Below are 23,506 nucleotides of genomic sequence, written 5' to 3'. Positions count from 1 at the left end.
GGACTAAAGGAAATTTAAGGCCGGGCGGCGTTGTCCTGTTACATATGATGCTTCTGATTAATGTTTAGAATCGGTAACGAATAATGATTTAACTTGACTTGACTGAACTACCATGCATTGTTCATACTCCCCCGGACTTGATTGCTGTTGAATACCGTCCTCGTTCCTGATCTTGCAGAGCGTGTTGCGATGGCTTGTATAAGTGAATCATGCTTGTGTCTGCCAATTACCATTTGCTGGAATCTAAGGGGAAAATGCTGTTAAGGTACAGAAGTATGACGTCCTGGACGATCGATTCCAGATCTGAGGTACGGTTGCAGAATTTCCGATCCAGCAAAACAAAGGTCGCATCGCTCTGTCATGTTGGATAGATAGATGAGGAGGATACCTTTGGCTTCAATACGTCCGTCATTTTGTGTCTGAACAGCATTGATACCTCAGGTAGTAAATGAAACACTCGAAGCACGATGCACGATCCTCAGCAACTCTCATTCTTAGGTTCAATCAACGCTCTACTCGCCCTCGGTCGCATCCCCCTAGCCAGCGAAGTTCCTCTATGGACGACCTTTGGCTGTATCTTAGCTGCTAGATTGTTTCCTTCGACGGGAGCGGAGGGTCTTCTCTCTATCGATTGGTGGGTCGTCTTCCAATGTGCATTTACTACTTGGGCGACGAACGTATCGATCAATTACGGAAATGAGTACTTTGATTGGAATTTAGACAGGCCGGGACAGGTAGAATCAATAAAAAGAGCTATCAAAGTGCGTCAGCAAAAGGAGAGGGGCGAAGTGAAAGAAGAAGAAGCTAGAGAGATTAACGAGAAGATCATGGGCAATACCACAAGGATCATACATGATGGAACATTCCCCCCTTACACCGCTCTACTCCTTGGCGCAGCATGGCAAGCGGCTGTAGTTGCCCTGATCTTCTATTCTCGGTCACAGGACTCTTCACTCTGCCTGCAGAAATCGAATATCACTGGAAAGCCTCATAGATCCGGGGCGGGATCACCATACAAGGGATTCGCTTTGCAGATCGGCATTGTCAGCTCTGTCTTATCGCAGATGTACGTTGGACCACCAATCAGACTGCATTATCATGGTCTAGGCGAACTCGTCTCTGCCCTTCTACTCAACCCGATTACCATCTTGTGGGGAATGACGGGCTACTACTCCGCGACTACAGACAAGACGGTTCACATCTCCGATATCTTCTACAAATCGACTAGCGGATTCTCCCTTGGTCCGCTGTGGATCCTGTTGGCGGCAATGTACTGCTTCGAGCAAGCTAGAATCTTCATCATGCACATCCAGGATATAGAAGCGGACATTGCAGGTGGAAAAATCACATTCGTAGTCCGTGTAGGACATCGGATTGCCGCTAGACTGTACGTGGTATTCAACGTCCTTGCTCTGCTGTTGTTTGGACTTTTCACCAAATACACTCAATCCCGATCACTCGGAACGGCAACATTACACTCGCAATCAGTTTCTCAAGGTTGGATACAGGGTCTATCGGTGGTCCTGCTTTATTCGATACCCATCATGATTATCACGGCGAAATCACTGTTCGCTTCAATACCCCCGCATCGTCTCACTCAGCCAACGAAAGGTCTACTTCCTGCTCTTCCTCTAACCTATCTCCCGGCGATAGTCTCCCTGCAAGTCCTGCTTTCGCCTATCGTTCTCAGCGTCTTCACTTTGATACATTGGTAGAACCAGACTATACAACATACAAGTCGAGGTATTTTAGGCAGGAGTTTAAGGGTATATATCTGATCCACGACTGTCTACGATCTAAGCATCATAACGCGTTATGAAAATATCCTATGACATACATGTATCACTCTTCATGCCTTTCATAGGCGTCTCCGCCGAACTCCATACCGCCCTGTGTGAAATCTTCTTTCTCCACCTGTATCCAATCCGACCAAGGCCAACTGCGTTCGTACACTTCGACCGTGATATCAGAAGCGTAACTCTGCACTGTATAATCCGGATCATGACCGTCTGCGAGAGGAGCCGCGAAGCTGAAGAACGTTGATGGGTCGCATTGACCATGAATCTTCAGCCTGCTGAACCATCCTACTATATCTATATCTATGATACCCTTTTTCGAGATCACATTGGTGTAGAGACCGAGTGATAGGCCCAAGATAGATGTCGAAGTTGGCGGTCTGAACGACACGAACCTATCGCCTTGCCCTTGATATCCGACCAAGTACGCTTGAACGCCAGAAATCAGACTGCCTCCTGCTAAGCACAATCCCTTGTTCCCCTTCCGCGCTTGCATCCACACGTAAGATTTCGGGAATGAGACCGCCCAGTTCTTCTCCACATGTACTTTAGCTATTCCCTGCTTGTCACTTTGCGGCAGATCGACTTCAGTCATGCTGAGCGAGAAATCGGCGTCGGAATCCACGGTATGTATATGCCATTGTATAGGTAAAGGGAACCGTGCGAGTATCCCAGCAGGCGTCGAAGCTGGATCATCAGGCTGCCAAGGTACTCCTCGACCAGCTTGACTAGCTTCAAATTCTACTTCTTTAGTCTTCATCTTCCAGTGGACTTTGCCATCCTCTAAGCCAAACACACCATCATCCCACTCAATCAGATAACCATCCCTGCTCCCTCCATTCCGCCTGATGTCCCATTTCTCTGACCAGTACTCCTTCTGCCAGTACGCCCTGCCGTCCGCGGTGACGTGCGTGAAGGATATCATGTATGGGCGGTTCTTCGCGCCGGGAACGGAGGAGACTATCAGGCATACTGACGCGCCTGATGGTAGGCGGAACCGGTTGTAGTAGCCTTCGAAAGTCGCTGAGAGATGTGGGCTGTAATGCGACATGGCTAACGATGGTACTAGCTTGCTGCTTTTATCCGAATGAGGCTGATCATGATGAATATTTGGAAGGAGTTTATACAAATAGATATCTTGAGATATTAGCCGATTCAATCGGTTTCACGACGATCATTAACGCGCCAGACCTATGATGTAATCGGTGACTACCAGTCAATTTCGATGTTGCTGTTGTAGAATATCGATTAAACGATGCTCTGAACCTGACCTCAAAGAACGACTACATGTTTACGAAACACTAGCATCTGCGCAACTTTCACTAAGAGAAATATGTCCCCACCTCGCCAGCTTCAGAGCCCTATCATCTTGACCTTACGGCTGGACAAGGCGACACACCAGCTTCTCACGGGCTTACGTTCGAAATATTTCCCTCCACATCGAAATTTCTTGACGGCGCACGTCACCTTATTTCACGCCATACCTGCGCACCGCTTCGACGAATTAGACCATCAATTGAATAGCATCTGCAGCTCGAGATCAGGATGGGATGTCTTCTTTGGAGAACCGGAGAAGATGGGTAATCGAGGGGTATACCTTTTATGTCGAGAAAGGCCGTCGAGCACAGTAGAGAAAATACATCGACAATTGCTGTCGGATTTGAAAAAGGGTATCCAAGACGATAAGGACAAGTTGACTAATCAGGATCTGCAGCCCATGAGAAGGCCTCATGTGACAGTGCTAAATAAGGCTAGCAGTGAGGAAGAGGTCGATACTTGTTTGAAGGAAGTGAAGGAGCTGTTCGATGGGATGAAGAAGGACGGCCAGAAAGAAGGGCAACATAAGGGAAGAGCAGTCGGATTCGAAGTGTGAGTACACCTTTCGTCAGAAGGACTGGACTTGTTGATCTGATCATGCGTAGGTGGGAATACCTTGGAGGACCCTGGAAGTCGATAAAAGAATATTCCTTCCAAGGTGAAGGTGAAGGCAGCGGATAGAGCTGAACTCCCAGTATTGGGAAAAAAAGGTATATCGGTTCAGATTGGCGGCTCAAGCTACTCGAGGACCGGGACTAGGCCACGGCCCAGATTGCATTGCATGGTCTCATGCTGGAACATATGCATACAAGGATCGGCTCAGGCGTCCAATATCTATAAATACAGTCAACACATCTGCTGTCTCCCCAGCATCTCCTTCACCGTCGCCAAAACAGTCGTCATCTCTTTATCGTTATGACCCATAGTGATCAGCACATGATCATCCAAGAAGAAGTGATCTGGCTGGACGATTTGAGGAACCTTCACCGTACTTGTACTCGAATCGAGATCGGAGCGTTGGACAGGCGCTAGGGTTAATGCGTAGTTGATATCGTTCACGTCATCGCACCCGTTCAAGCGGAATCTCGGTCCGACTGATATCGGGTTGAAAGGATACGACACGTTGAATGTGGCCAAAAATCGACCATACTGCCTTGTCGGAGATTGAGTGTGCGATAGAGCGATGTTGACCGTATTCTGCTCCGTTACTATACACCCTCTTTCGCACAATGTTAAGCGATACAGCGGAGTTGCCTGATGGATTTTGAAAGACTTCGAGTGGGCTTGTCCAATACATTCCTTGGTGTCGGTTGTGCTGAGATCGACATCTGCGTACTTGACCCGAGAAGGAGTGGTTTCGATGGGTTGGAGGGATAAAGCGGATTTGACCATATAGTGGATATGAGGGAAGATAGTTTCGCCATCAGGAAGGGCGCCAGGGTAGAATGGCATCCACTGTGATGGGACATTAGATTTCAGGCCTCAGCGGATCGATTTAAGTGATGAGACTCACATTCTTCTCCACAACACCTTGCTTCACAATCCTGTTCAATTCTCTATCTATGCCTTCTCCAGGCTCTCGCAGACCATCGTACTCCGTTACACCTTCCACCCCTGTCTTGAGTGCGCCGTTGAGCTCGGGGAATATAGATCGCATATCACGAACAAATCCGACCGAACGGCATTTGGCGTTGTCCAACGCTGCTCTAGCGTAAGTAAGACTCGGCGTGCCCGCGTCCTGCTCAAAAAACATTGTCAGACGAGCCTTATAGGTAAGGGTAGAATGAGTGCTTGACTCACCGTCCAGAACAGTCTAGGATCCTCTGCACCATATGTTGCGACCCATGCACCTGATGCCTCGCAGCCTTGTCTGGGTATCATGGGAAAGTCCAGCGTCTGCCCTTTCGTCACGGGTACAAGATGGCCCTCAGAAGTAATGTTCAATCCCATGCTACTGCATCGTTAGCGAAATACGTACTCACAACAACATCAGCACACCTGAACTTTGTTGCACTCACGCCACCAGTACCTGCTCTCTTGACGGCCACCCATTGATCTTCATGAAGTCTCTCATCCTCGTTGGACCCCTTGCCACACCCAAGAAATTCCACTGTGATCCCTGGGGCAGTTTGAGTACAGCTAGATTGAACGTTGATCCTTCGTTTGCGTCATCCAAATTCGCACCGGTGCGGATGTCGATGATACCGCTATCGTCGAAGGCTATGCGAGAGACAGGTCTACCTATCACCTGGAATGGTCCTGCATCTCCTTCTGTCCACGCGGCTCCTTCGTGTCCATCCGGTATATCAGTCAATATCTTGGTCAAATCGACGAGCGGTCCCACCACTTTTGGCTGACCGTTGGTGAAGTATGCTGGAACAGTCGAGTAAGTCCACAGCGAGGCAGTGACCAAGCATAGCGAGAGGGCTGTGAAGAGGGTCCGCAGCGAGCTGACTATGCGTATCAATCCCATCATGTCGGTAGATGGACAAGAAGTTTGGGATTATGGACCGACATCTTTTTTGTTTTCGTACATAACCCCACTTCCACCTCGGCTACATCCTCATTCCTGTATGTTGTTGTGTCTCTGATATTTTCGGTGGACACTCTCACCTCTTTCGGGACAGATCTGGGGGCTGAAAAATTCCTTTCAGGTGGAAGAACTTTCCTGTAGGATCTTCAGGATCAACAGGTACCATCCGTAGGTCGAGCAATAACCTTAATTACGCTTGGCAGTCTAAATTACCGAATACGGCATTGGCAGTAGTCAGTCTTTTTGCACGTCGTTGGGAGAATCCTGCATGCATCGGATCTCCTGAGTAGCCGAGTGAGCCTGGATCTGAATCTTCTACAAAATTGCTAGCATAGAGACAAAAATAGTAATTGAGCGTAACAAGATCTACAAAAGCAGTGAGAGTACGAATAACAGGATTATATAAAAGAATGTATGATGGCAAATAGTGGGGTGCTGCTTTCTAAGCGTCTTCGCCTAGAACAGTGACTTGAGCACTGTCGTGCTTCTTCGCCCCATCAAGTTTGTGCTCTGTAGCTTCCTCTTCAGCCAATACATCGGCGGGGATTCGATCGGGAGTTCGGTTGACAAGCATCAAGAAAGGTGGGAGAGCAAGAGCCATCAAGCCGAAAGTGACGCAGCTGATAGCGAGAGAATTAGGTCAGGTCCATGTTTGTGTGGAAGAATGCAAGGAGAAAGTATACTCACAATCCGACAAGAGGACTCTCGCCAGTCTTACTGTTCATGCCGTATGCGACAGCTTGTCCAATAGCTTCCATACATCTGAAGGCAGCACCATTCCTGACGTTCGCTGTTAGACAACTCTGTCAGCATATTTTCCATACGCGGGCGACTGTAGGCATACTTACACTGAGCATCGGTAGCGAAGGACGAGAGCAACCAGTACATGTAGGATTGCGACAAAGGACCGGTGGTTTGAATGAAGAAGTATGGCAAAAAGGAGACGGCGTAGTTGGAGTCGCTCCAGTCGATAGCTCCTGGGTCATTCTTGTTGAATCTCACTTGCATAACCAATGACCAGACATAGACGGCAGCGTTGAGGATGACAACGGTGAAGAGACCGACTTGGGCCCTTCGTCGCTGGGAGAGAGACTTCATGTCGAGGATGAAACCGAGTCCGAAACACCCGACACTGAATTGCAGGACTGGTCAGCTATATTCGCGAAGTGATTTTCTTCTGATGGGAAACGACAAAGCAGACTCACATGCAGAAGAAAGGTGAGATGAAGGATGACAAAGCTCTCGCCCGGACGGAGAAGTACAACCCGAGATAAGTGGACCAGGATCCTCTGAGTGATATGCGATCAGCTTGTGGTCTCTGAGGTGGCTCAAGCTCGCAAAGACTCACCCGTAGAAGAACGACCAGAAAGCCCACAAAGCCGACAACAAAATAAGCTTGGACATCCAGGTCTTCTTGATCAATCTAAATTCCTGCTTGGTTCCTATCGACTCTGCTACTCTAATCTTGGTGCCATCGGAACGTACAACATGCTCGAGAGGAGAGATGAGGAGAGCGAAGGGGATCCTAGATGCATTGCGATATCAGCGAGCTGGTAGGTCTTGCAGCGCAGTTCCTGGGCAGACAGACTCACGCCAAACATTCGATGATCAAGAAAATAATATAGGTATCCGGAGTGACACCTCCTTCTTGACCTTTGATGTGATTCTTTGAAAGATTGATAGCTCCTCCTATGAGTTGACCAAGATTTCGCGAGACGATCCACAAAGCCAAGTATTTTCCTCTAGCACCGGATGGCGAGATAGACATGATAGTTCCAGACTCCGCCACATACCAAGCACCGGTCCCGAAGCCTTCTAGAGCCGAGCCCAAGATAAGGAACTACAAAGTCACCACTAGATCAGCCTTAGTAGCGGCAAGGAAAGTAGCGGGATGACTTACCCATTGATTATTGTATTTACTGTTGGTGTAGAACGAGGCTCCTCGAAGGGGGAAAGTCAAAGCACCGATGAAGAGTGCCCATTTGGTACTGAGCTTGTTTACCAGGGGCCCACCGAAAAAGCAGACTATATCGGTGATCAGCTACGAGGTAGGCAACAACAACAGCATGTAGGCACTCACCGAGAGCAAGAAGAGCGTAGGATACAGCATTGCTGAAGACGGTATCAGTCAATGTCTGATCGGACTTAGCACGAGTGATTTAAACTCACGCGATGTTGTTGGTTGTGGGAGTTGCTAAACCTCCTCCACCCAAACCAGCAATCGCATCTGCCATGGCTGGCCCACAGAACGCTTGGATACTCAGCAAAATCATTTGAGTCAGACTGTGGTCCTTCACCCTCTTCCACGACGGCGTGTTCTGTCTATAAGCCTGTACATCGAAATCACCTTCCGCATCATTGCTAGCATTGGCTGGAAGATCGCGGATTCTGAGATTATCGTCTTTACCGCCGGCATATGTGTTAGGCGGAGCTGCGTCGAAGGCCGACATTATGATTCAGCGTCAATCAAGTCTCAAAACTGATCCAGACGGAATAAATATTAGTCGATAAGCAGGATATGCATCTGAGCGTCGACAATGTGCGAGTCGCTTGATATATATCATCATCTAGCCTCTCTCAAGCTGAATCTCACTTTTCGGTCGATGACTTCTTACTGGTCGAGAGGCAACAGACCGATCGAAGAAGTTGCCGATATAGTCCGATCTTGCCGCTCCCAAGCGCCCTCCTGTGGTTATTATTGGATCACATTTAATTATATACAGAAGCTGTCAGTCATCCAGCTCAAGCTAAAATGTATAGAAGAAGTGGAAAATCCGCGATTCCGGAAGTCTAAATGATAGGGAAAATCAAGGTTATGCCGGGGCCGCTGTTGACAATTACGTTAAACGAAGCGGAAGAAGTCATTAGTTCGCTTGCAGATAGAGGTATTTCACAGCGATCACATGTTCATTGGCTGCGAGCTCCTCGTACCATGTCCTTGGAAGTGGGCGGTTCGGATCCAGATGTATGGTATTCCGTGGAGGTGGAGAGCGCATGGCTATCTCTGATAGGCGGTTGTCAATTTACACAGATCTCGTTGGCTTCAGCCGCAACAGATAACGGTTCGATCATCACATGCAGCAGACGTTCCATATCCGGGGTAACGGTGTTGCTGCTCAGGCCTGTCGCCTGACTGGCATATATCGACCAATCGCAGCTCAGGCCGCCTTGACGGGAACTGGACTGAGATAAGATACCAGTGTCACCTTGAAAGGAGTTCCGTGCCAAAGTCATTAAGCGGCAGTACCGAGAAACTGGTGTTCATATGGTTTAGCGGTGATTATTATTGGACATGGAGATTTGTAGACTATCTACAACGAGGCTTTGCCCCTGGACTCATAGGGAAGTATCAATACAACAATGGCGGCAGCTATGAACAGCGCTCCACTGGTATAAACCGGAGCGGCAGTTTCCAGGTTCGCGAAAATCGCGATAAGCGGGGCTGTGACGATCGTAGCGGTTATCAGCAACAATTTAAGGGGCACGCTAGAGCTTATGATGTGACGTACCCATGATCCCGAAGACTCTATTGGCGGTAGCCGTCGAAGCATTGCCAGTTCCCCTATCTTTTGTGGGGAAGATCTCCGGGGTATATGCGTAAAGGACGGCGTACATCACGTTCGAGAAGAACGAGTACATGCAGTTCCATGCCAAGAGAGAGTTGGAGTTCTTCGCTGTTGTTGAGCCGTAAATGAATATGCCTGTCAGAAGCGTTGACAAGGACAAGGTTCCCTTTCTGCCAATCCACTTGACTTCAACTAAGATGCCACCAAGGATAGCTCCGGGAACACCTAACACAGCGATGATACAGGCATTTCGATAGGTGATATATGTAGAGGAGTCACCGAACTCGGCACCTTTCGTAGCCAGTGTGAAAGGGATGAAAGCATTCTATGTGGAAAGAACAGTCGGGGTCAGCGATGATCGGAAGTTTCGATAAGATGTGATTTTCTCCGAAACCTCCATCGAACACACACAAAGACCAGACATCTAGTATCGTCACTAAAAAGGGTGGAAATTTGGACCGCAAGTGACTCACGTAGAGGGGGAAAGCAAGCCCGATAAATGCCCAAACCACCATGATCATGGAAGTGCTAAATGCCAATCGTTTGGTAGCAAAGAGTGCTCTGATGTGTTTCCCATTGACTTGCTCCAATTTCCTTCTAATGGCCTTCTTCGCGTTACTCTCGTGTTTCTCGCTTCTTGTGATTACGTCCGCCGCTCCTCCAAGGCTTTCACACGCTCTTAGATCCTCTACCGTCAGAGTGGACTCCTTTCCGTTTCTCCTAGCTACCTCGTGCACGATCCTAACGGCATCTTCATCCCTTCCTTTACCCATGAAGTATTTCGGCGATTCATATATGTGGAAGATGAAGAACCTGATGAAGAACATGACAAGGGCTGTCCCACCCATGGTGATCACGAAGTACCTCCATCCCATATTCTTCGATCGAGTGCAGTTGGGATCCGTTTGCTGACATGTCAAATTACCCAAGATGGGCCAAGCGATCAGGGAGGCGAGTAATTGAGCGAATGCCCAGAAGATGGATAAGATGGTCAAGAGGTATTGATGGGATTGAGGTAAGAATTCCAGGAAGATAGCTGAATCAACTGGGAGGTTCCCGCCTACGCCAAAGCCTAAGCGCGAGATATGGGTGAAATAGAGGCCAAGAGTCAGCGAAATCGATCCAGGGAGAGGCCAGAAAGGTATAAAGGAGAGGGGAAGGTGAAGGGACGATGTTGATGTCGGAAAGGGCGAGTTTCTGCTGACATTGCAGGTGTTCTGGATATTCTCTAAAGTATTGAGACGCGCGGCAAAATGGTAAAAATGGAACTCACTCCAGAGAGCAGCAAAGACTCCTATAGCGGCGAAATTGGGACTAGAGGAAGCCAACATCCCAAAGACCGAAGTAACTCCTAATGTCAGATTGAAACCCCACTTCCTTCCGAAGATATCACATCCGAAACCCCAAAAGATCGCTCCTGCCAGCAGTCCGATATTCTGGGCGAGAGTGAGCAGTGGTGCGTCTGATGGGTGGAACTCGTTATCGATCGGAGTCAAAATGAGGGAAGTGACGATTGGCCATAAATTGTCTTGCGCCCATCCGAAGCCGATCACGAAAAATAGCTGCCATTGGTATCTTCCCATTCCAATGTCTTGTATCTGTATGACACCGACCCATCTGTATCAGTATTTCATGTTTTATTGGGAACAGTGGAAATGTATCGCTCACAGCTCGATTAAGGACCCTTGCTTTGGCGGCGTACACTGGATCGACACCATCAATGACGGTCTCATCTTCGGTGACTGCAGCGGGAACGATCTTCTCGCTCGGTCGATTGGTGGGTACGGTCGACTCAGATTTAGGTGATTGCTGTTCTTCAGCCATTTTGCGGGTGTCAATCGGATCAGCAAAACAACTATCACTCATTTATCAAAAGAGTGATGAAGAGGTAAAAGGGATTGTCCAGAGCATAGATCGTCACGAAGCGGGTCTGGTTGATTCTCGTCTTTTTCACATCCAGTCTCTTGCATCAATGTATAACCCCAAGTCAAGGCAGGAAGTCTGTATCAATTTCAAAACAGATCACCTCATCATTTATCATATCTAAGGTTTTGAGTGTGTACTCCCTAAATTGATTATCGAGGGTGAAGATCGAGAACATGATAAACGGTACATATGGTGTCGCCAGGCCAAGAACGGTGGATACTACTAAGGAGATCTCTGGGTCAGAGGAATTCCCACAGATATCACTCTTAATTACGATGCATGAAGATGCGGAAGATGAGAGGAAGTTACGTCTAATCCCAAGGCAGGAATCCGCAGGCTCATGATCGAAATCATCGTTATCGTCGAGTATGAAATCTCTGATATCATAGTTACGTCATACAGGTGCGACTATCTGGTCTAACCACTTTGCGACAACAAACATTTGTACTGGGACAACACTACTGCACATGGGGATAGACACGGGTTAACATGATGCATATTCTGTCTATTCTAATTACAAGCTGATTACAACAGGATTCATAACAGAGTCGTGAGAAGCTTGTAGCTCTTATCGTTATTTGGCTGCTCTCACCAATCTTTTCGCAGACCTAGATATCGTATCACTCCGTCAGCCATTTGAATGACTGAAAGTGCGACCTCGCCTTACTAAAGACGACTCTTGAGAGCCTTACCTGATGTAGTCGCCAATGCCTTATTTGCGCCTGGACTCACGCCCAGACCTTCGTTGTTGTTGGATGAGAGAGAAGCGGATGAGGGCGAAGTGTGCAAAGCTCGAAGGCGAGATTGTCGACCGGCCATGGGTTCGAGCTGGGCCAGCGTGATTGATCAGCAAGTATACCGAATCAATGAAGCAATGCGTGATCTTACTCACTCGTCTCTTGATCTCCTTAAGAACCTTGGTATTGGGTCTCCAATGCAATATCCCTTCTTTCAAATCCCTCAATTCGGATGGGAAGAGGTCCTTGACTTCCGAAGAATCCACTAAAGCTCGCATAATCCAAGGCAGCTCGAAATCGTTCTTTGCGTCTCTAGCTGAGAAAGGTTCTATCTCCAGTGGAGGCACAGGATGTCGAGCAGGACCCGAATGGAAAAGATATTGGACAGCGACGGAATAACACGAAAGTTCTTCGTATGGCGTGGAATGGCCGACACCTACGTAATGACTGTGAGTCTGGTAAAGATGGTACGGGTTCTCGAAAGTGGACGTACCCGTTAGAGATCCCGCTGTAGCCTCGCTCAGATGTTCTACCAATCTCTGATCATCTATCCCTGCGTTTCTCAGCATGAACGCGAAACACAACAGGTTGGTCATGAAGTCTGACTGGGTGTAAGAGGCCCCATCAACGTAGAGAGCCCGTAATAGAAGTGGATGGGTAGCAGTGCTGAAAGAAGCTCCGTATATAGGGACCTGGACAATCGTAGAGCACTTAGCTATGCCGCAAGATGAGACGACGATGTTGAACTTACTACCTGGTCATTGAGCGATGCTAGGAGTACTACCTTGACCTCGTTCTCCAATACCATCGACAGCGCTTTTTGGTAGGCTATGCTCACGGCCGAAGTAGAATCTTGGAATTCGAACAGTTCTCTGGCAGCGGCATTTTCGAACCATTGGAGATAGGGTTGGATGACAGTCGAGGTACTGATAGAATATAGCGGACCGAGATGGACCCCGCACATAGCTAACATCGCTACTTTCTGATACCCTCCATCAGATCCCTGCACAGGTATGTGGCCCCCTTTTCCCCTTCTTGGCTCTTCAGGCGGGACCACTCCGATAGGACCAAATGCCCATTCGCATCTTGACACAGATTCCTGGTTGAGCGGGGTGCGGATATGACCCTGGGCGATCATGCGGGAGATGAGATGAGTGGTGACGATGCAGCCTTGCGAATGAGCCGCGAAGAAGATGGCGTCTGCTCGGCGGAGGTCATTGATCCAAGCAGGATTGCTGAGATATGCTTTGTACAGTCTGAAGGGCGTCAGCGGAGCCTCAGTCAGTATGACTCACCTGTCAACCCTTGATTCTATCGTTCCCTCGCCTTCCAATGGCATCAACGTAAGCCTTATATCGTCTACACCCTTTTCATGGAAGAACTGCTGGACGGCTTGACCCATCATGTTGGCGAATTTGGTAGAGGTCCCGGTTGGTTCGCCAATGACACTGTTGAGCATTTTGGCGGGGAACCTGAAACATGTCCGTCTTGTTGACTAAAGCACTCATATGACCAGGGCATGACATTGAGCTCACCAGCCATGTACACCGACGACCACAACCCTCTTGACCTGTTTCCAACCATCGTCAGGTGTCCCGTTCCCTAGTCCCACCCGCCTCGGCAGATCCGCTCCAACGCTCCTGCCTTCTTTTCTACCCCTTGTCTCCTTCTCGTTCTCCTGCAGAGTTTCAGGAGTCACCGCTTTTGCAGTTTCAGTGCCACCGTAAACGTAGCTACCGACGGCGCCCAATGCTTTCCATGCTAAGCCAGTGGTAGCAGCGGTGATACCTTTTGTACTAGGTTCTGGCTGATTCTCGCTTTGCGGTGTCGGAAGAAAAGAACGAGGAGGTCGGTCAAAGGTATCAGCGAAGGAGGGAATAACTAGGTTAGGCTGTAACGCTGGAGCTTGAGGCGGAGGGGGAAGAGCGGATCCATTATCCTTATGTACCGATCCAGGACGAGCACTGTCCTGCGAGGATCTCCCTTTCGGAGAGGGCGGCAAGGGCGTATGGCTGCCGTTCGAGATGAGCGAAGCATTTGACAGGCGTTTCTTTCTGGCATTTAGCGTTTGTGAAGGCTTCGGTGTGACAGACTTTATTGACTCAGGCGCTACCTTCACGTCACGGCCTCTCATGGCATGCGGCGGCGCGAGATTCTGAATGGGAGCAGAAGGGAAGTTGGGATCAGCAGAAAAGTCCATTACCTCCTCGTTGTCGCCTGGATGTTCCTGATCAATCTCAGCCGTTTGCATTGAGCTGGGGGCGATCTTCTTCTGGCTAGCTCTGAAAGCGAGGTAATTCAGCCAGCCAGTATTCGACGGCCTCCTATCAGCTGGGCGTGCAGGTGAAGTACCAGCAGAGGGTATAAGACCAGGTTCAGAAGCCATCTCTGGCTCATTAGGCACAGGTGTAGCTTCTCGAATGTTCACATCAGGCATCGGTGGTTCTGTATGAGCAGCTTGCTGATCCTCAGTAGGGCTTGATGGCTCGACGGGCTCAGAGCGAGTAGACTGCGTTGACGATGCTGGAATGGCGCGTGGAGGCGGCACGACGAAGGAGTATAGGTAAGAAGACCAAGGCTGCGGGACTGCGGTCGGCGGGAGTTCCCCGGATAGTGGAGATAAGCTTTGTCCATCAGTCTGGGAAGGAGGACCATGGGCTGCCAGGGTTGGAGGGCTACCTGCATTTGGGACAGAGGTTGAAACTGAATTATTCTCCTGATGACTCTCATGCAGCTGTGGCCCAAGTCCCAGAATCGGTTGCTCCGATTGGGATTGTTCTTCAGTCCTCTGCTCCCCGTTGTTCGTACTACCTGGAACATCCATCTTCACATTTGTTTTCTTATCATTTCCCCAGCCTAGATACCCTGACCATCCTCCGCCGACCTTACGCGCGTTCTCCTGGGAGTTTGAAGGTTTAGAAGTCGCTGGGTAATTGTCGGGATCACCAATGAATGGTGCCGCTATTGCAGATTGTGGAGCAGACGAAGTGGATGTGCCGTGCTGCTGTGACGCTGTATTCGACTTGAGCGTTATCTCCGCTTGAGTGACGGCGAGGGAGGGAAAGTCTGTGCCTCTTGTTTCTGGCGGTTCACTGGGTTCGTGAGCCTCGGCACCAGCTGCCTGGATTGGCTTGCTTGGAGGAGCAAGAGGAGGTGGAGGAGGCTGAACTGGGTTGGAACGGCTGAACCATCCGCGGGATTTTGCTGGAGGAGGTACTGGGGTTTTTGAGGTGGAAGAGATGGAAGGGGCATTCTGAGCGTTTATGGAGGCTTCTGAGAAAGGTTGCGGTGCGCTTTCTATTGTTGGAGTTGGAGTGAGATCATCCTTTGATGAGGGCTGTGCCGGATAAGAAGATACTGGAGGGATACTGGTGGTATTGTCGGGGGGTTTGAGTGATGATCCAGTCTGGTCGTGAATGTCCTGCACTACTTGATTATCTCGCTCTTTCTCTTTCCCCTTACCCTTTGCTAGAGAGGGCGACCTCGGGAAAGAAGGAGTCGTAGAATTCCATCTGAGCCATGATGAAGATTGTTTCGGGTTCAAAGTGCGTTTACCACCTAAAGTAGGTGCAGGTGAGGTATCACGAGACTGGCCGATTCTATCGCCGTTCGTGTTGAGGGAAGAGGGTCCAGCCAGCGGTTCAGGGGAAGTGACACGCTGCAAATGAGAAGATTCACCTTGATTCTCATCCTCTTCCATGACACTTGCCGTATCAGGATCCGGACTGCGTAAACCGGATGTCGTCCTGACCGTTCTAACAGTTGCTGAGCTAGACCTCCTACTCCTCAATCCCATTTGTTTCCCACCCGTATCACCATCTAGCTGCTTTGAGAGCTGGTCCTCTATCTGCCCCGTCCGTGCGATCGAGTCTCCCTCTGCGAAGACGAAGGAGAGTTGAGTGCTGGATCCTCGTCGAGTCGCAGAGGGTATACGTAGAGATGCTGGGGCGCGACGAGAAGTGATGGATGATTTACGAGAACGGGCATTGGAGCTGGACATGTTGGTTGCACATGAGTCTGAGGTAACATTACACCATATTTGAGACGTTGTAAGAGGTATCGACTGTGAGCAGCAGGGAATATGTGAGCTTGGATGGTATAGGATGACGATCGAAATTGACTCTGAATGTGGGTTCAAAGGTGAAAGTGACGGTGAAGGTGAATGTTGTTTCACTTTTGTGCGCGGTAACGTCATGGCAATCGTCATCTTACCGTAGCGTACTCCGCTCAATTCGGTGGCAAACATATCATCATTTTATGCATGTATCATGGATTTTTCATACAGATCATGGTATACTTCGCTATCCTACTGAACGTTTGAGGCGGTGAGGAGAAGCAAATGTACGGCAGATCGTATGGCCTGATCAAATTACCTCATACCGTCTTCTTCAACTCCGCCCTCAGGTTATCTCGACGACGAAGGACTTCAGGCAGGATATTTCGATCTACCATTGAGATCAGCTTTGACGATCTGCCTCATATACTCAACACTCACAGGCAGCAGGATCAACAGGCAGGAGCCATTCCCTAATATAGCTGGACCACCCAACTTTGACTTTCAAATCCGCCAGCATCTCATCGATGTTAGACAATGAGAAGGGTACGATACTCGTCCCATTCGCGTGATGTCCTTCGGTCCTCTTCCTATGCCAAGCAGCTTCGGTCTCTGCTACATGTCTTCGCTCTTCAACAGGCGGGAGGGGTTTGATGAGCCTGATGTCGTTTTCGAGGTGCGATGCGAGCCAGATAGCAGTCATTTCCGCTGTGAGGGGACAAAAGACCGAAGAATTGTATCCCATAAACGCCAGACCGGGAATGTCGGTAGGGAAGACATGTCGATAGAGTATCCAATCCTTGTTCTCATCTAAGAGTTGTTTCTCGTACTCTTTCGGCAAGAAATCTGGTGCATGATGAGTCCAACCGGTCCCGCAGATCACTACATCTGCTGATAATTCCTTTCCATTTGATAAGATAGCTTTACCAGGTGAGAGAGAAGTGATGGTAACTCCCCTTTCAACCTTGATTTTACCGGTAGAAAAAGCCTTGACAATCCCAGGGGTAGCGAGCGATACACTTGATCGAGCGAGTGTCTCGAAAGGCTTGTTGGGAACCAGATTGAACTGGACGAGCTTAAGCTGGATTGAGATGATGTATCCGACCAAAGCGAGTATGACATCTCGAATGGGTTTCCCATAGCCGTAATTGAGGAATTTTTGGGACTTCCATGGACGGATATAAGGGAAAAGAGCTTCGCCCTGTAGATCTCGTCAGCTGTTGATACGTAGCTTGAGGCACTTGAACTTTTTGGGCGGACTCACACATCTAGTCAAGAGAAGATAAGAGTAATGCAATACTCCTCCGACGTAAGTGGGCAATTTCCAAATTATATTTCTGGCGACAATAGTGACGGATTGCGCGCAGGAAGAAGCCGCGACTGCAGTATCGCATGCCGACTTTCCGAATCCGACAACTATCACATCTTTATCCTTGATATCTACCAATCTGTGAAAATTAGAAGTGTGAGAGATGATTCCGCCTGCTTGGGTGAATTCTTCTGCACCAGCGAAGGCGGGGACGAACGGTTGACTGAAGACGCCTGTTGCGCAAATGAGGTAGTCGAAGGATAGTAACTGGGTTGAATGGTTACAATGAACCTGCTTGTATCCAATTAGCAATGTGCTTTGCTCGCTTGAATACGATGTGGAAAGCATGGCAGAGCAAGTCGTACCTCCAATACCCATCCTTCAGGCCTTCTCTCAGCTTTGATGACTTTGGTGTTCAACCTAAGCCCACCTTCTTTATCCAGACCTTGCATCTTGACATACAGCTCCAGGTAAGCTTGAATCTGTTGACCGTCCGGATGAGTAGGGTAATCCTTGGGCATCGGTAAAGTCGAGAAGCAGTACGTGTCTTTATCGTTTTGAGCCTTCAAGCCTGGGTAATGGTTTATAGAAGACCATACCCCGCCAACATCCGGAGACGAATCGAAGATTACCACGGAGTGACCGAACGATAAGAGGGTAGATGCGGTTGCAAGGCCTGAGTAGCCAGCACCCACTATCGCGATGTGCATGTTGTGTTCACCTGCTCTTTAAGTAAAGAATGCATATGGGAAGGTAAGATCAAAAGAGAAGAGTGCAGCTAAAATGTAGAATTGATGGGAATCGGGATGTTATCGTGGTCAATCGTCGTTGTTTGCGTCGTTGTCACCATCAAGGCACTGATACACCGCACCGTGCACAGCTTTGCTTGGACGATATCCTTTGCATTTTGGAATCTACTCTAGTCGTGCATGAGATCTCCTACCGCTGCCTGGATATCAACAAGTCTGTATGGTACAAAGCATCACCCCGATCTACCAATCATCCAGTACCGCTTTTCTCCATTGATGATGATCCAAAACATCAGTCTCTAACGACCTGCTTGCAAAGTCGTTCCTGCCATCAGGGTCGATCGACACCCCGGCTGCCCGAGCTTTCATCCACAGATCCATCTCCTCGGACCTGTTTTCTCGTTACATACATCAGCTTGCAGCTTCACCAATCATATTCGTCAATTGGCAGCTTACACATCGGGCGGTAATTCTAGTAGCTTCCCACCGTTCTCTACTGCAGCTGCATTCAGCCATGCAACGAAGAGGTTCAAATAGCCTGGCACACAGCTAAAATCAGCCTCGAGACATACTGAAAGTACCAATGAGCTGTAAGATGACTTACGAGAGTTCAGCTCGTTATTCAACCATTGGAACCCTTTTTTCAGTCCGCCTCTCTCTTCGACTGTTCTCCAGAAATGACGCCATTGGTCCTTCTTGCTTGGTAGATGAGCTTGTCCGGCCCATACTCTCGCGATCGCCTCCCCTGCGTATTTACCATATACAAACGTTTGAATTCCGACGTTCTCTATAGTAGCGCATGATTTAGCGGAAGCTGGAAGTCATGATACTGTAGCGGGGAGACGATGAGGCAACTCACGCCCTTGGAAAGCCAGAGTAGGCTGATCGATATAGAACGTATCCAAATACAACGATCTGACATGGGAACCGTCCGTGACGATAGGTTGTTCTTCACTGTCGACTGGCGCATTGCCTTTCACGGAAGAGTTATGATATTGCGGTAAGAATGGGAACGAGTAGCGGAAACCAGTACCGAAGATGAGGTGGTCGATTCCAGTGATGATCTAGATGCTCATAACATCAGTCAAATGGCGTGAGGCGGATCTACTTGAGGTGTTTTGTCAATACTTTACTTACTGATCCGTTGAGCAATTCTATCCTTCCTTCGGCGATATCGGGCCCGTCAGAGAGAGGATGGAACTTCTTGATCTCGCCTATGATCGTCGTATTTCTCGGAAGCGCATTGAGGTGAGTATCCCTTCGAACGGGTGCTCGAGGATCATCGCTGTGTTCCTTTAATTGTCTTCAGCTCATAATTGCAAGTCGTTTTTAGGACACCCCAGCGTGTGTTAGCCGGTATAGTGACTCACTCGGATACTGAGGTAGCTTGTCTTGGCAAAGGAGTTGATATCTTGCGAGATCCCTGCCGCACTTGCCTAAACAGAACGTTGCATCAGACATCGCATTCAGGATTACAGCACTCAATCGGCCATCCGATTGAAGTTGGGAGATTAGGGACTGAGAGTGAAATGTCCTCACGGATGCTCCTACCACTATCACATTCTTGCCTTCTACACTCCCTCCAAATCTATATTGCCTCGAATGGATAATTCGCTCTGGAAATCGTTTTTGCCAATCCACCAATCCCTCAATCGGAGGGATATGCGGGATATTGAATCGTCCCGCAGCCACCACGACCGCGTCGAAATACTTCATATCCCAGCGGCATCAGCATGCTCACCCAACCAATCTCAGGGTCAAGTGGGTGATTTTGCTCACTTCTTGCCAATACGATTCCTCATAACCCTCATCGTTTCGCACGAATTTCCTCAGGGTCAATATCCAACCTTGCTGTTTCCCGTTTTCATCGAACCTCTTCTCGACTAGCTCCACGCGAGTATTGTACGATACTCGCTCGTCTAACTCGTCATCTCCGTTATTGATTCCTAGCCACGAAGCGAATGACCGGAGATATCGTTGTACTTTTGAATGGTGCGATGCCCATTCTACCCCCTTAGGCCATTCGTAACCCGGTACCTGTGCGTTGTCCGACGAATCAGCATTGTTAGACCATCGACAGAAACAGAAAGCAGCCCGATGGCATTCTTACTCTTCAGGCTTATTTACTTACCTGTTGTTGTGGTGCCGGAGTATTCGCCCTCAGAGTCTTCCAAAGTGGTTTCGGCTGTCTGTGCGATATCCTTGCCTTCTCCAACTCCTCTTTGCTTGTCTCATTTGAGCTCACTCTATACTGTTTGCGAAAAGGATAATGTTCCGGAAGATGAGGGACGAAATCGCCTTTCCACCATTCCGGCGTATCGCCTAATTCGATAGGTATTGATTGTGGAGTCTCGTCTGAATAATGCCAATTGCCTCCTGGCGCATCATCCCGTTCGAATATCTTGATCTTGGAAAAATGATCTTTCTCCGCCAAGGCGCGATAAGCTAATAATCCTCTACAAGCGACACCGTCTCAGCTGTGTCGTGCTGTGATGTTTGCGGTGGTACTGACATGAAATTTGGATAATTGTCCAAGAGATGGGACACCGTACTCACGATACACCGGCTCCTATAATAGCTACGTCCTTGATTGGCCATTTGAACTCATACCGGTCTGAATTTTGAGGCGACTCAAACGGGACTTGCTCGGCCACAGAGATAGCCAATAAACCGAGCGCACACAATTCGCGCAACATGGTCAAGACAGCGCTACGAGTAGGACAAGAGTGGGAATCAATGCATGCGTACCAAACCTCGATCGCATTCTCTACGGTATATGTACCCGTTCTGCTTGTCCCAAAAGGAAGAAATAGCTAGCTAGATGATAGCTTAGCGCATCTTGGATGATGTGATCTGACTGCAATTGCTCATCGATAAGATTGCGTGCTATGCGGCAATAACCGGGTCCTCGGGTGGGTCTTGATTCCGACTCGGGGACGATGTCCTCTCACAACACGGCAGATAGCGACGAGAATATAAGTTACACTATGCATACAAATACGATCCCAAAAAGCCAAAGGCAGGTCTATCGCTCTACTACATACAAAGCTATCGCCGCGAGAGCGCTGCATTTAAAAGGGATGTCAGCAATATTCGGTCAAGGAGAAAAGTCTGGAAAGCAGGACGCACGTCGATAAGATGAACATCAGAGCATCTGCAAGCACCCATTAGCATCGCGATTAATATGCTACAGGCTGTGTGAGATGATTACTCACACTGTAACAACAGAAAACTCGATAGGGTCTCAGCCGTCCCATCTGGATTATACGTCTGGGTCACTACTAGCTGAATGACTTGTGAAGGTGTGCCCGACAGTAATATCGATATGAAAGTCCGTACTGGGTCAACAAAGGGTGTTCAGTACAAACTCCATTGTGAATCTGAGACTGAAGTCGATGTCAGGTAACAAAGAAGCAGATGGGATCGCTTACTTTTGTCTGAGCGAGGGAATAGCGAAGTGCGGTCTCTCAAGGCTTGTATGACGAATCTACGCAGCAACACGTCACTGAAGGTTCCTTAACAAGCGCGAACAAGACGAGTTTTCCACTTACATGCCAAATATCGGGACCAGTATCACTATGCGGACATGAATGGTTAAGCACATGGTTCCGGATGGATGATAAGCAGCACGGGACTAACTCTTTGAAATGGTCAGAGCTACGATGGCACCAAGAGGCAGCTCACTCCAATTCTTCGGCATCTGTACAAATTACGAGTATCTGTCCTCAGCTCCGAGCATTCGTCAGCGAACACAAAGGTGAACTCACTTTCAATCTGGCAAAACTCGCACCTAGCAACAACAAGGCTCCCGGAACAGCTATAGCACCCAAGAAAGAGCTCGTCTCAATCACAAATGCCAACGGCGGATTCCCGTCTGGACCATACGGCATCCTGCTTCCCGACCATCCTTCCGTCTCTGCAAACAAGGCTTTCAAGGGCTGGATAGTCGCTATTGGTATACTGATTATGATCGCTTTCGTGACGTTTGGCAGATTGTATAAGAGTGTGCCTATCCGTTTCCACATCGGACGTTTGGGCTGGGGTGAGATGCTCTCATGATCCTCCTCTTCTAAGGTCGTTATTGGTTGAGGCGGCGAAGAAGTGGATTTGGCCGAAGAGTATTGAGGAAGTCTAGAGGATGATCGTCTGATCGGGCCATTGGGATCAATTAAAGGAGTAGCGTATACAGGCGTGATGTCCTCTGCGGAGCTGCAGGGTGGAAGATACGGTTCGACACCATTTCTTTCTAACTCCCTACGAATTGATCCTTCTTCTTCTGCACCTTGGTCTATCATCTCCATACCTGGGATAGTCTGACTTTCCATATCCAGCGTTGTACTTCCAGTCTTTCGCGAGCCGGTCCATTTGGATATCTTCCCTTTGGTCATCTCGATTTGGGAGGACCAGCGTTCCTTGAGCGGAGGATGATCCGGTATTCGGTGCTTGTCTTGGAAGTCCCACGCGCACAGCTGTGCGTCGCATTTGTTGTCAGGCATACACCGGTGTGAGATGGAACGAGGAATATACTGACTTTGTGTACTCCTAGTCCCCAAAAGGTTGTATTCATGATGAAGATGAAGATGCTGCCCTGGGATTAGCGGATGATTTGTTACGAGAAGAAAGGCAGCATTACTCACGCGATGTAGGCCACACCGAGATCCACATCTACCGCCGGATTGAATGGTGCCTCCTTCGCCATAGTCTGCACAATGGCAGTAGGTAGATTACCTACAATAGTTTGTATCAGCTTCGATGCACCCCTAAGACCTAAACAAGACTAGGAAACACTCACCCCAATTTGAGGTCAGTCCAGACTACGATAAGACGTCTGTGTCAACTGCTAGACCGGCGTTACATGAATGTGTGGGAAGCTTACGACTAGGATACCCCATCTGAAGTCTATCGGAACATAAAAGATCTCTCTTATGCACCAAGCAAACATCAATCCCAGCATCTGATAGGATACAGCTACGATGACCAGCGGGCCGAAAGCCTTGATATTCTCAGGTGTGAATGCTGAGACCATCGACGAGAATAGCAGTGCCGGTAAAGTAATTTGCTATTCCAATGAAAATCATAGATCAGTAGATGGTTTGCGATTTGAAAGAGCATGGGCCATCTGGAAACGCACAATGACAATTGCCCCTAGACCTTTGGCACCTGGAGCTGTCAACCATCCTTTCTTAGTTGCGAAGAAACCCAATACGATGCATAGGACCATCTTCAAGGTAGGCATGAATGCTATCAAAGTAAAGTCAACGAGTCCAGTCATCTGACAGACGAGAAGGGAACAGGAGGAATTGACGCACCCTTGTAGATGATTGAGCCGGCGGTCGACATCGCGGGAGGTGTGAACGATGTCTTGCGATGAGGTTATAACATGCCCGCTCACGGAGCCACAAGATCGCCAACGGAAGAGATGTTGACTGAATGCTTAGACAGACAAATCCATTCGGAACGTCTGAAAGCAGATCATTAGAATTTCTTCCTGCAAAGCGGAGCTCAAAATGTTGATATGG

At 48.8% G+C, this 23,506-nt stretch overlaps 10 protein-coding genes across 10 annotated transcripts; 2 read left to right on the top strand and 8 right to left on the bottom strand.

The window, feature by feature from the left end:
* Positions 1–467: 467 nt before the first annotated feature.
* I303_108701 (uncharacterized protein) lies at positions 468–1,715 on the top strand (the record flags this gene model as incomplete). Its single annotated transcript, XM_018410248.1, has 1 exon — positions 468–1,715. The coding sequence occupies one exon, from the start codon at positions 468–470 to the stop codon at positions 1,713–1,715; it is 1,248 nt and encodes a 415-aa protein (XP_018260057.1).
* A 127-nt stretch (positions 1,716–1,842) lies between these two features.
* Positions 1,843–2,847, bottom strand: I303_108700 (uncharacterized protein; the record flags this gene model as incomplete). Its single annotated transcript, XM_018410249.1, has 1 exon — positions 1,843–2,847. One exon carries the CDS (start codon positions 2,845–2,847, stop codon positions 1,843–1,845), a length of 1,005 nt encoding a protein of 334 aa, XP_018260058.1.
* Positions 2,848–3,129: 282 nt separating this feature from the next.
* I303_108699 (uncharacterized protein) lies at positions 3,130–3,794 on the top strand (the record flags this gene model as incomplete). The annotated part of the gene is made up of 2 exons (XM_018410250.1): positions 3,130–3,665; positions 3,719–3,794. 2 exons carry the CDS (start codon positions 3,130–3,132, stop codon positions 3,792–3,794), a joined length of 612 nt encoding a protein of 203 aa, XP_018260059.1.
* Positions 3,795–3,959: 165 nt separating this feature from the next.
* On the bottom strand, positions 3,960–5,589 carry I303_108698 (uncharacterized protein; the record flags this gene model as incomplete). Its single annotated transcript, XM_018410251.1, has 4 exons — positions 3,960–4,568; positions 4,627–4,851; positions 4,914–5,064; positions 5,132–5,589. 4 exons carry the CDS (start codon positions 5,587–5,589, stop codon positions 3,960–3,962), a joined length of 1,443 nt encoding a protein of 480 aa, XP_018260060.1.
* A 499-nt stretch (positions 5,590–6,088) lies between these two features.
* On the bottom strand, positions 6,089–8,096 carry I303_108697 (uncharacterized protein; the record flags this gene model as incomplete). Its single annotated transcript, XM_018410252.1, has 9 exons — positions 6,089–6,266; positions 6,334–6,436; positions 6,495–6,778; positions 6,852–6,935; positions 6,995–7,171; positions 7,239–7,486; positions 7,547–7,671; positions 7,727–7,758; positions 7,816–8,096. The coding sequence occupies 9 exons, from the start codon at positions 8,094–8,096 to the stop codon at positions 6,089–6,091; spliced, it is 1,512 nt and encodes a 503-aa protein (XP_018260061.1).
* An 861-nt stretch (positions 8,097–8,957) lies between these two features.
* I303_108696 (uncharacterized protein) lies at positions 8,958–11,036 on the bottom strand (the record flags this gene model as incomplete). The annotated part of the gene is made up of 5 exons (XM_018410253.1): positions 8,958–9,088; positions 9,156–9,537; positions 9,686–10,284; positions 10,486–10,810; positions 10,881–11,036. The coding sequence occupies 5 exons, from the start codon at positions 11,034–11,036 to the stop codon at positions 8,958–8,960; spliced, it is 1,593 nt and encodes a 530-aa protein (XP_018260062.1).
* A 768-nt stretch (positions 11,037–11,804) lies between these two features.
* On the bottom strand, positions 11,805–15,875 carry I303_108695 (uncharacterized protein; the record flags this gene model as incomplete). Its single annotated transcript, XM_065969899.1, has 6 exons — positions 11,805–11,966; positions 12,031–12,311; positions 12,369–12,567; positions 12,627–13,110; positions 13,171–13,347; positions 13,411–15,875. 6 exons carry the CDS (start codon positions 15,873–15,875, stop codon positions 11,805–11,807), a joined length of 3,768 nt encoding a protein of 1,255 aa, XP_065825971.1.
* A 374-nt stretch (positions 15,876–16,249) lies between these two features.
* I303_108694 (uncharacterized protein) lies at positions 16,250–17,948 on the bottom strand (the record flags this gene model as incomplete). Its single annotated transcript, XM_018410255.1, has 4 exons — positions 16,250–16,320; positions 16,371–17,130; positions 17,194–17,529; positions 17,604–17,948. 4 exons carry the CDS (start codon positions 17,946–17,948, stop codon positions 16,250–16,252), a joined length of 1,512 nt encoding a protein of 503 aa, XP_018260064.1.
* Positions 17,949–18,230: 282 nt separating this feature from the next.
* On the bottom strand, positions 18,231–20,683 carry I303_108693 (uncharacterized protein; the record flags this gene model as incomplete). The annotated part of the gene is made up of 10 exons (XM_018410256.1): positions 18,231–18,378; positions 18,444–18,525; positions 18,592–18,774; positions 18,847–19,051; positions 19,125–19,280; positions 19,358–19,423; positions 19,527–19,697; positions 19,767–20,024; positions 20,119–20,443; positions 20,544–20,683. The coding sequence occupies 10 exons, from the start codon at positions 20,681–20,683 to the stop codon at positions 18,231–18,233; spliced, it is 1,734 nt and encodes a 577-aa protein (XP_018260065.1).
* A 329-nt stretch (positions 20,684–21,012) lies between these two features.
* I303_108692 (uncharacterized protein) lies at positions 21,013–23,327 on the bottom strand (the record flags this gene model as incomplete). Its single annotated transcript, XM_065969898.1, has 13 exons — positions 21,013–21,052; positions 21,117–21,141; positions 21,203–21,325; positions 21,419–21,474; positions 21,539–21,563; positions 21,627–21,687; positions 21,755–22,456; positions 22,519–22,570; positions 22,625–22,715; positions 22,780–22,801; positions 22,864–23,046; positions 23,119–23,228; positions 23,297–23,327. The coding sequence occupies 13 exons, from the start codon at positions 23,325–23,327 to the stop codon at positions 21,013–21,015; spliced, it is 1,521 nt and encodes a 506-aa protein (XP_065825970.1).
* Between the last annotated feature and the right edge of the window lie 179 nt (positions 23,328–23,506).

The sequence above is a fragment of the Kwoniella dejecticola genome, chromosome 11 (assembly GCF_000512565.2).
Source record: "Kwoniella dejecticola CBS 10117 chromosome 11, complete sequence".
Lineage (NCBI taxonomy): Eukaryota > Fungi > Basidiomycota > Tremellomycetes > Tremellales > Cryptococcaceae > Kwoniella > Kwoniella dejecticola.
The sequence above is the reverse complement of the archived record's forward strand: the minus strand, read 5'-3'. Positions and strand labels throughout refer to the sequence as shown.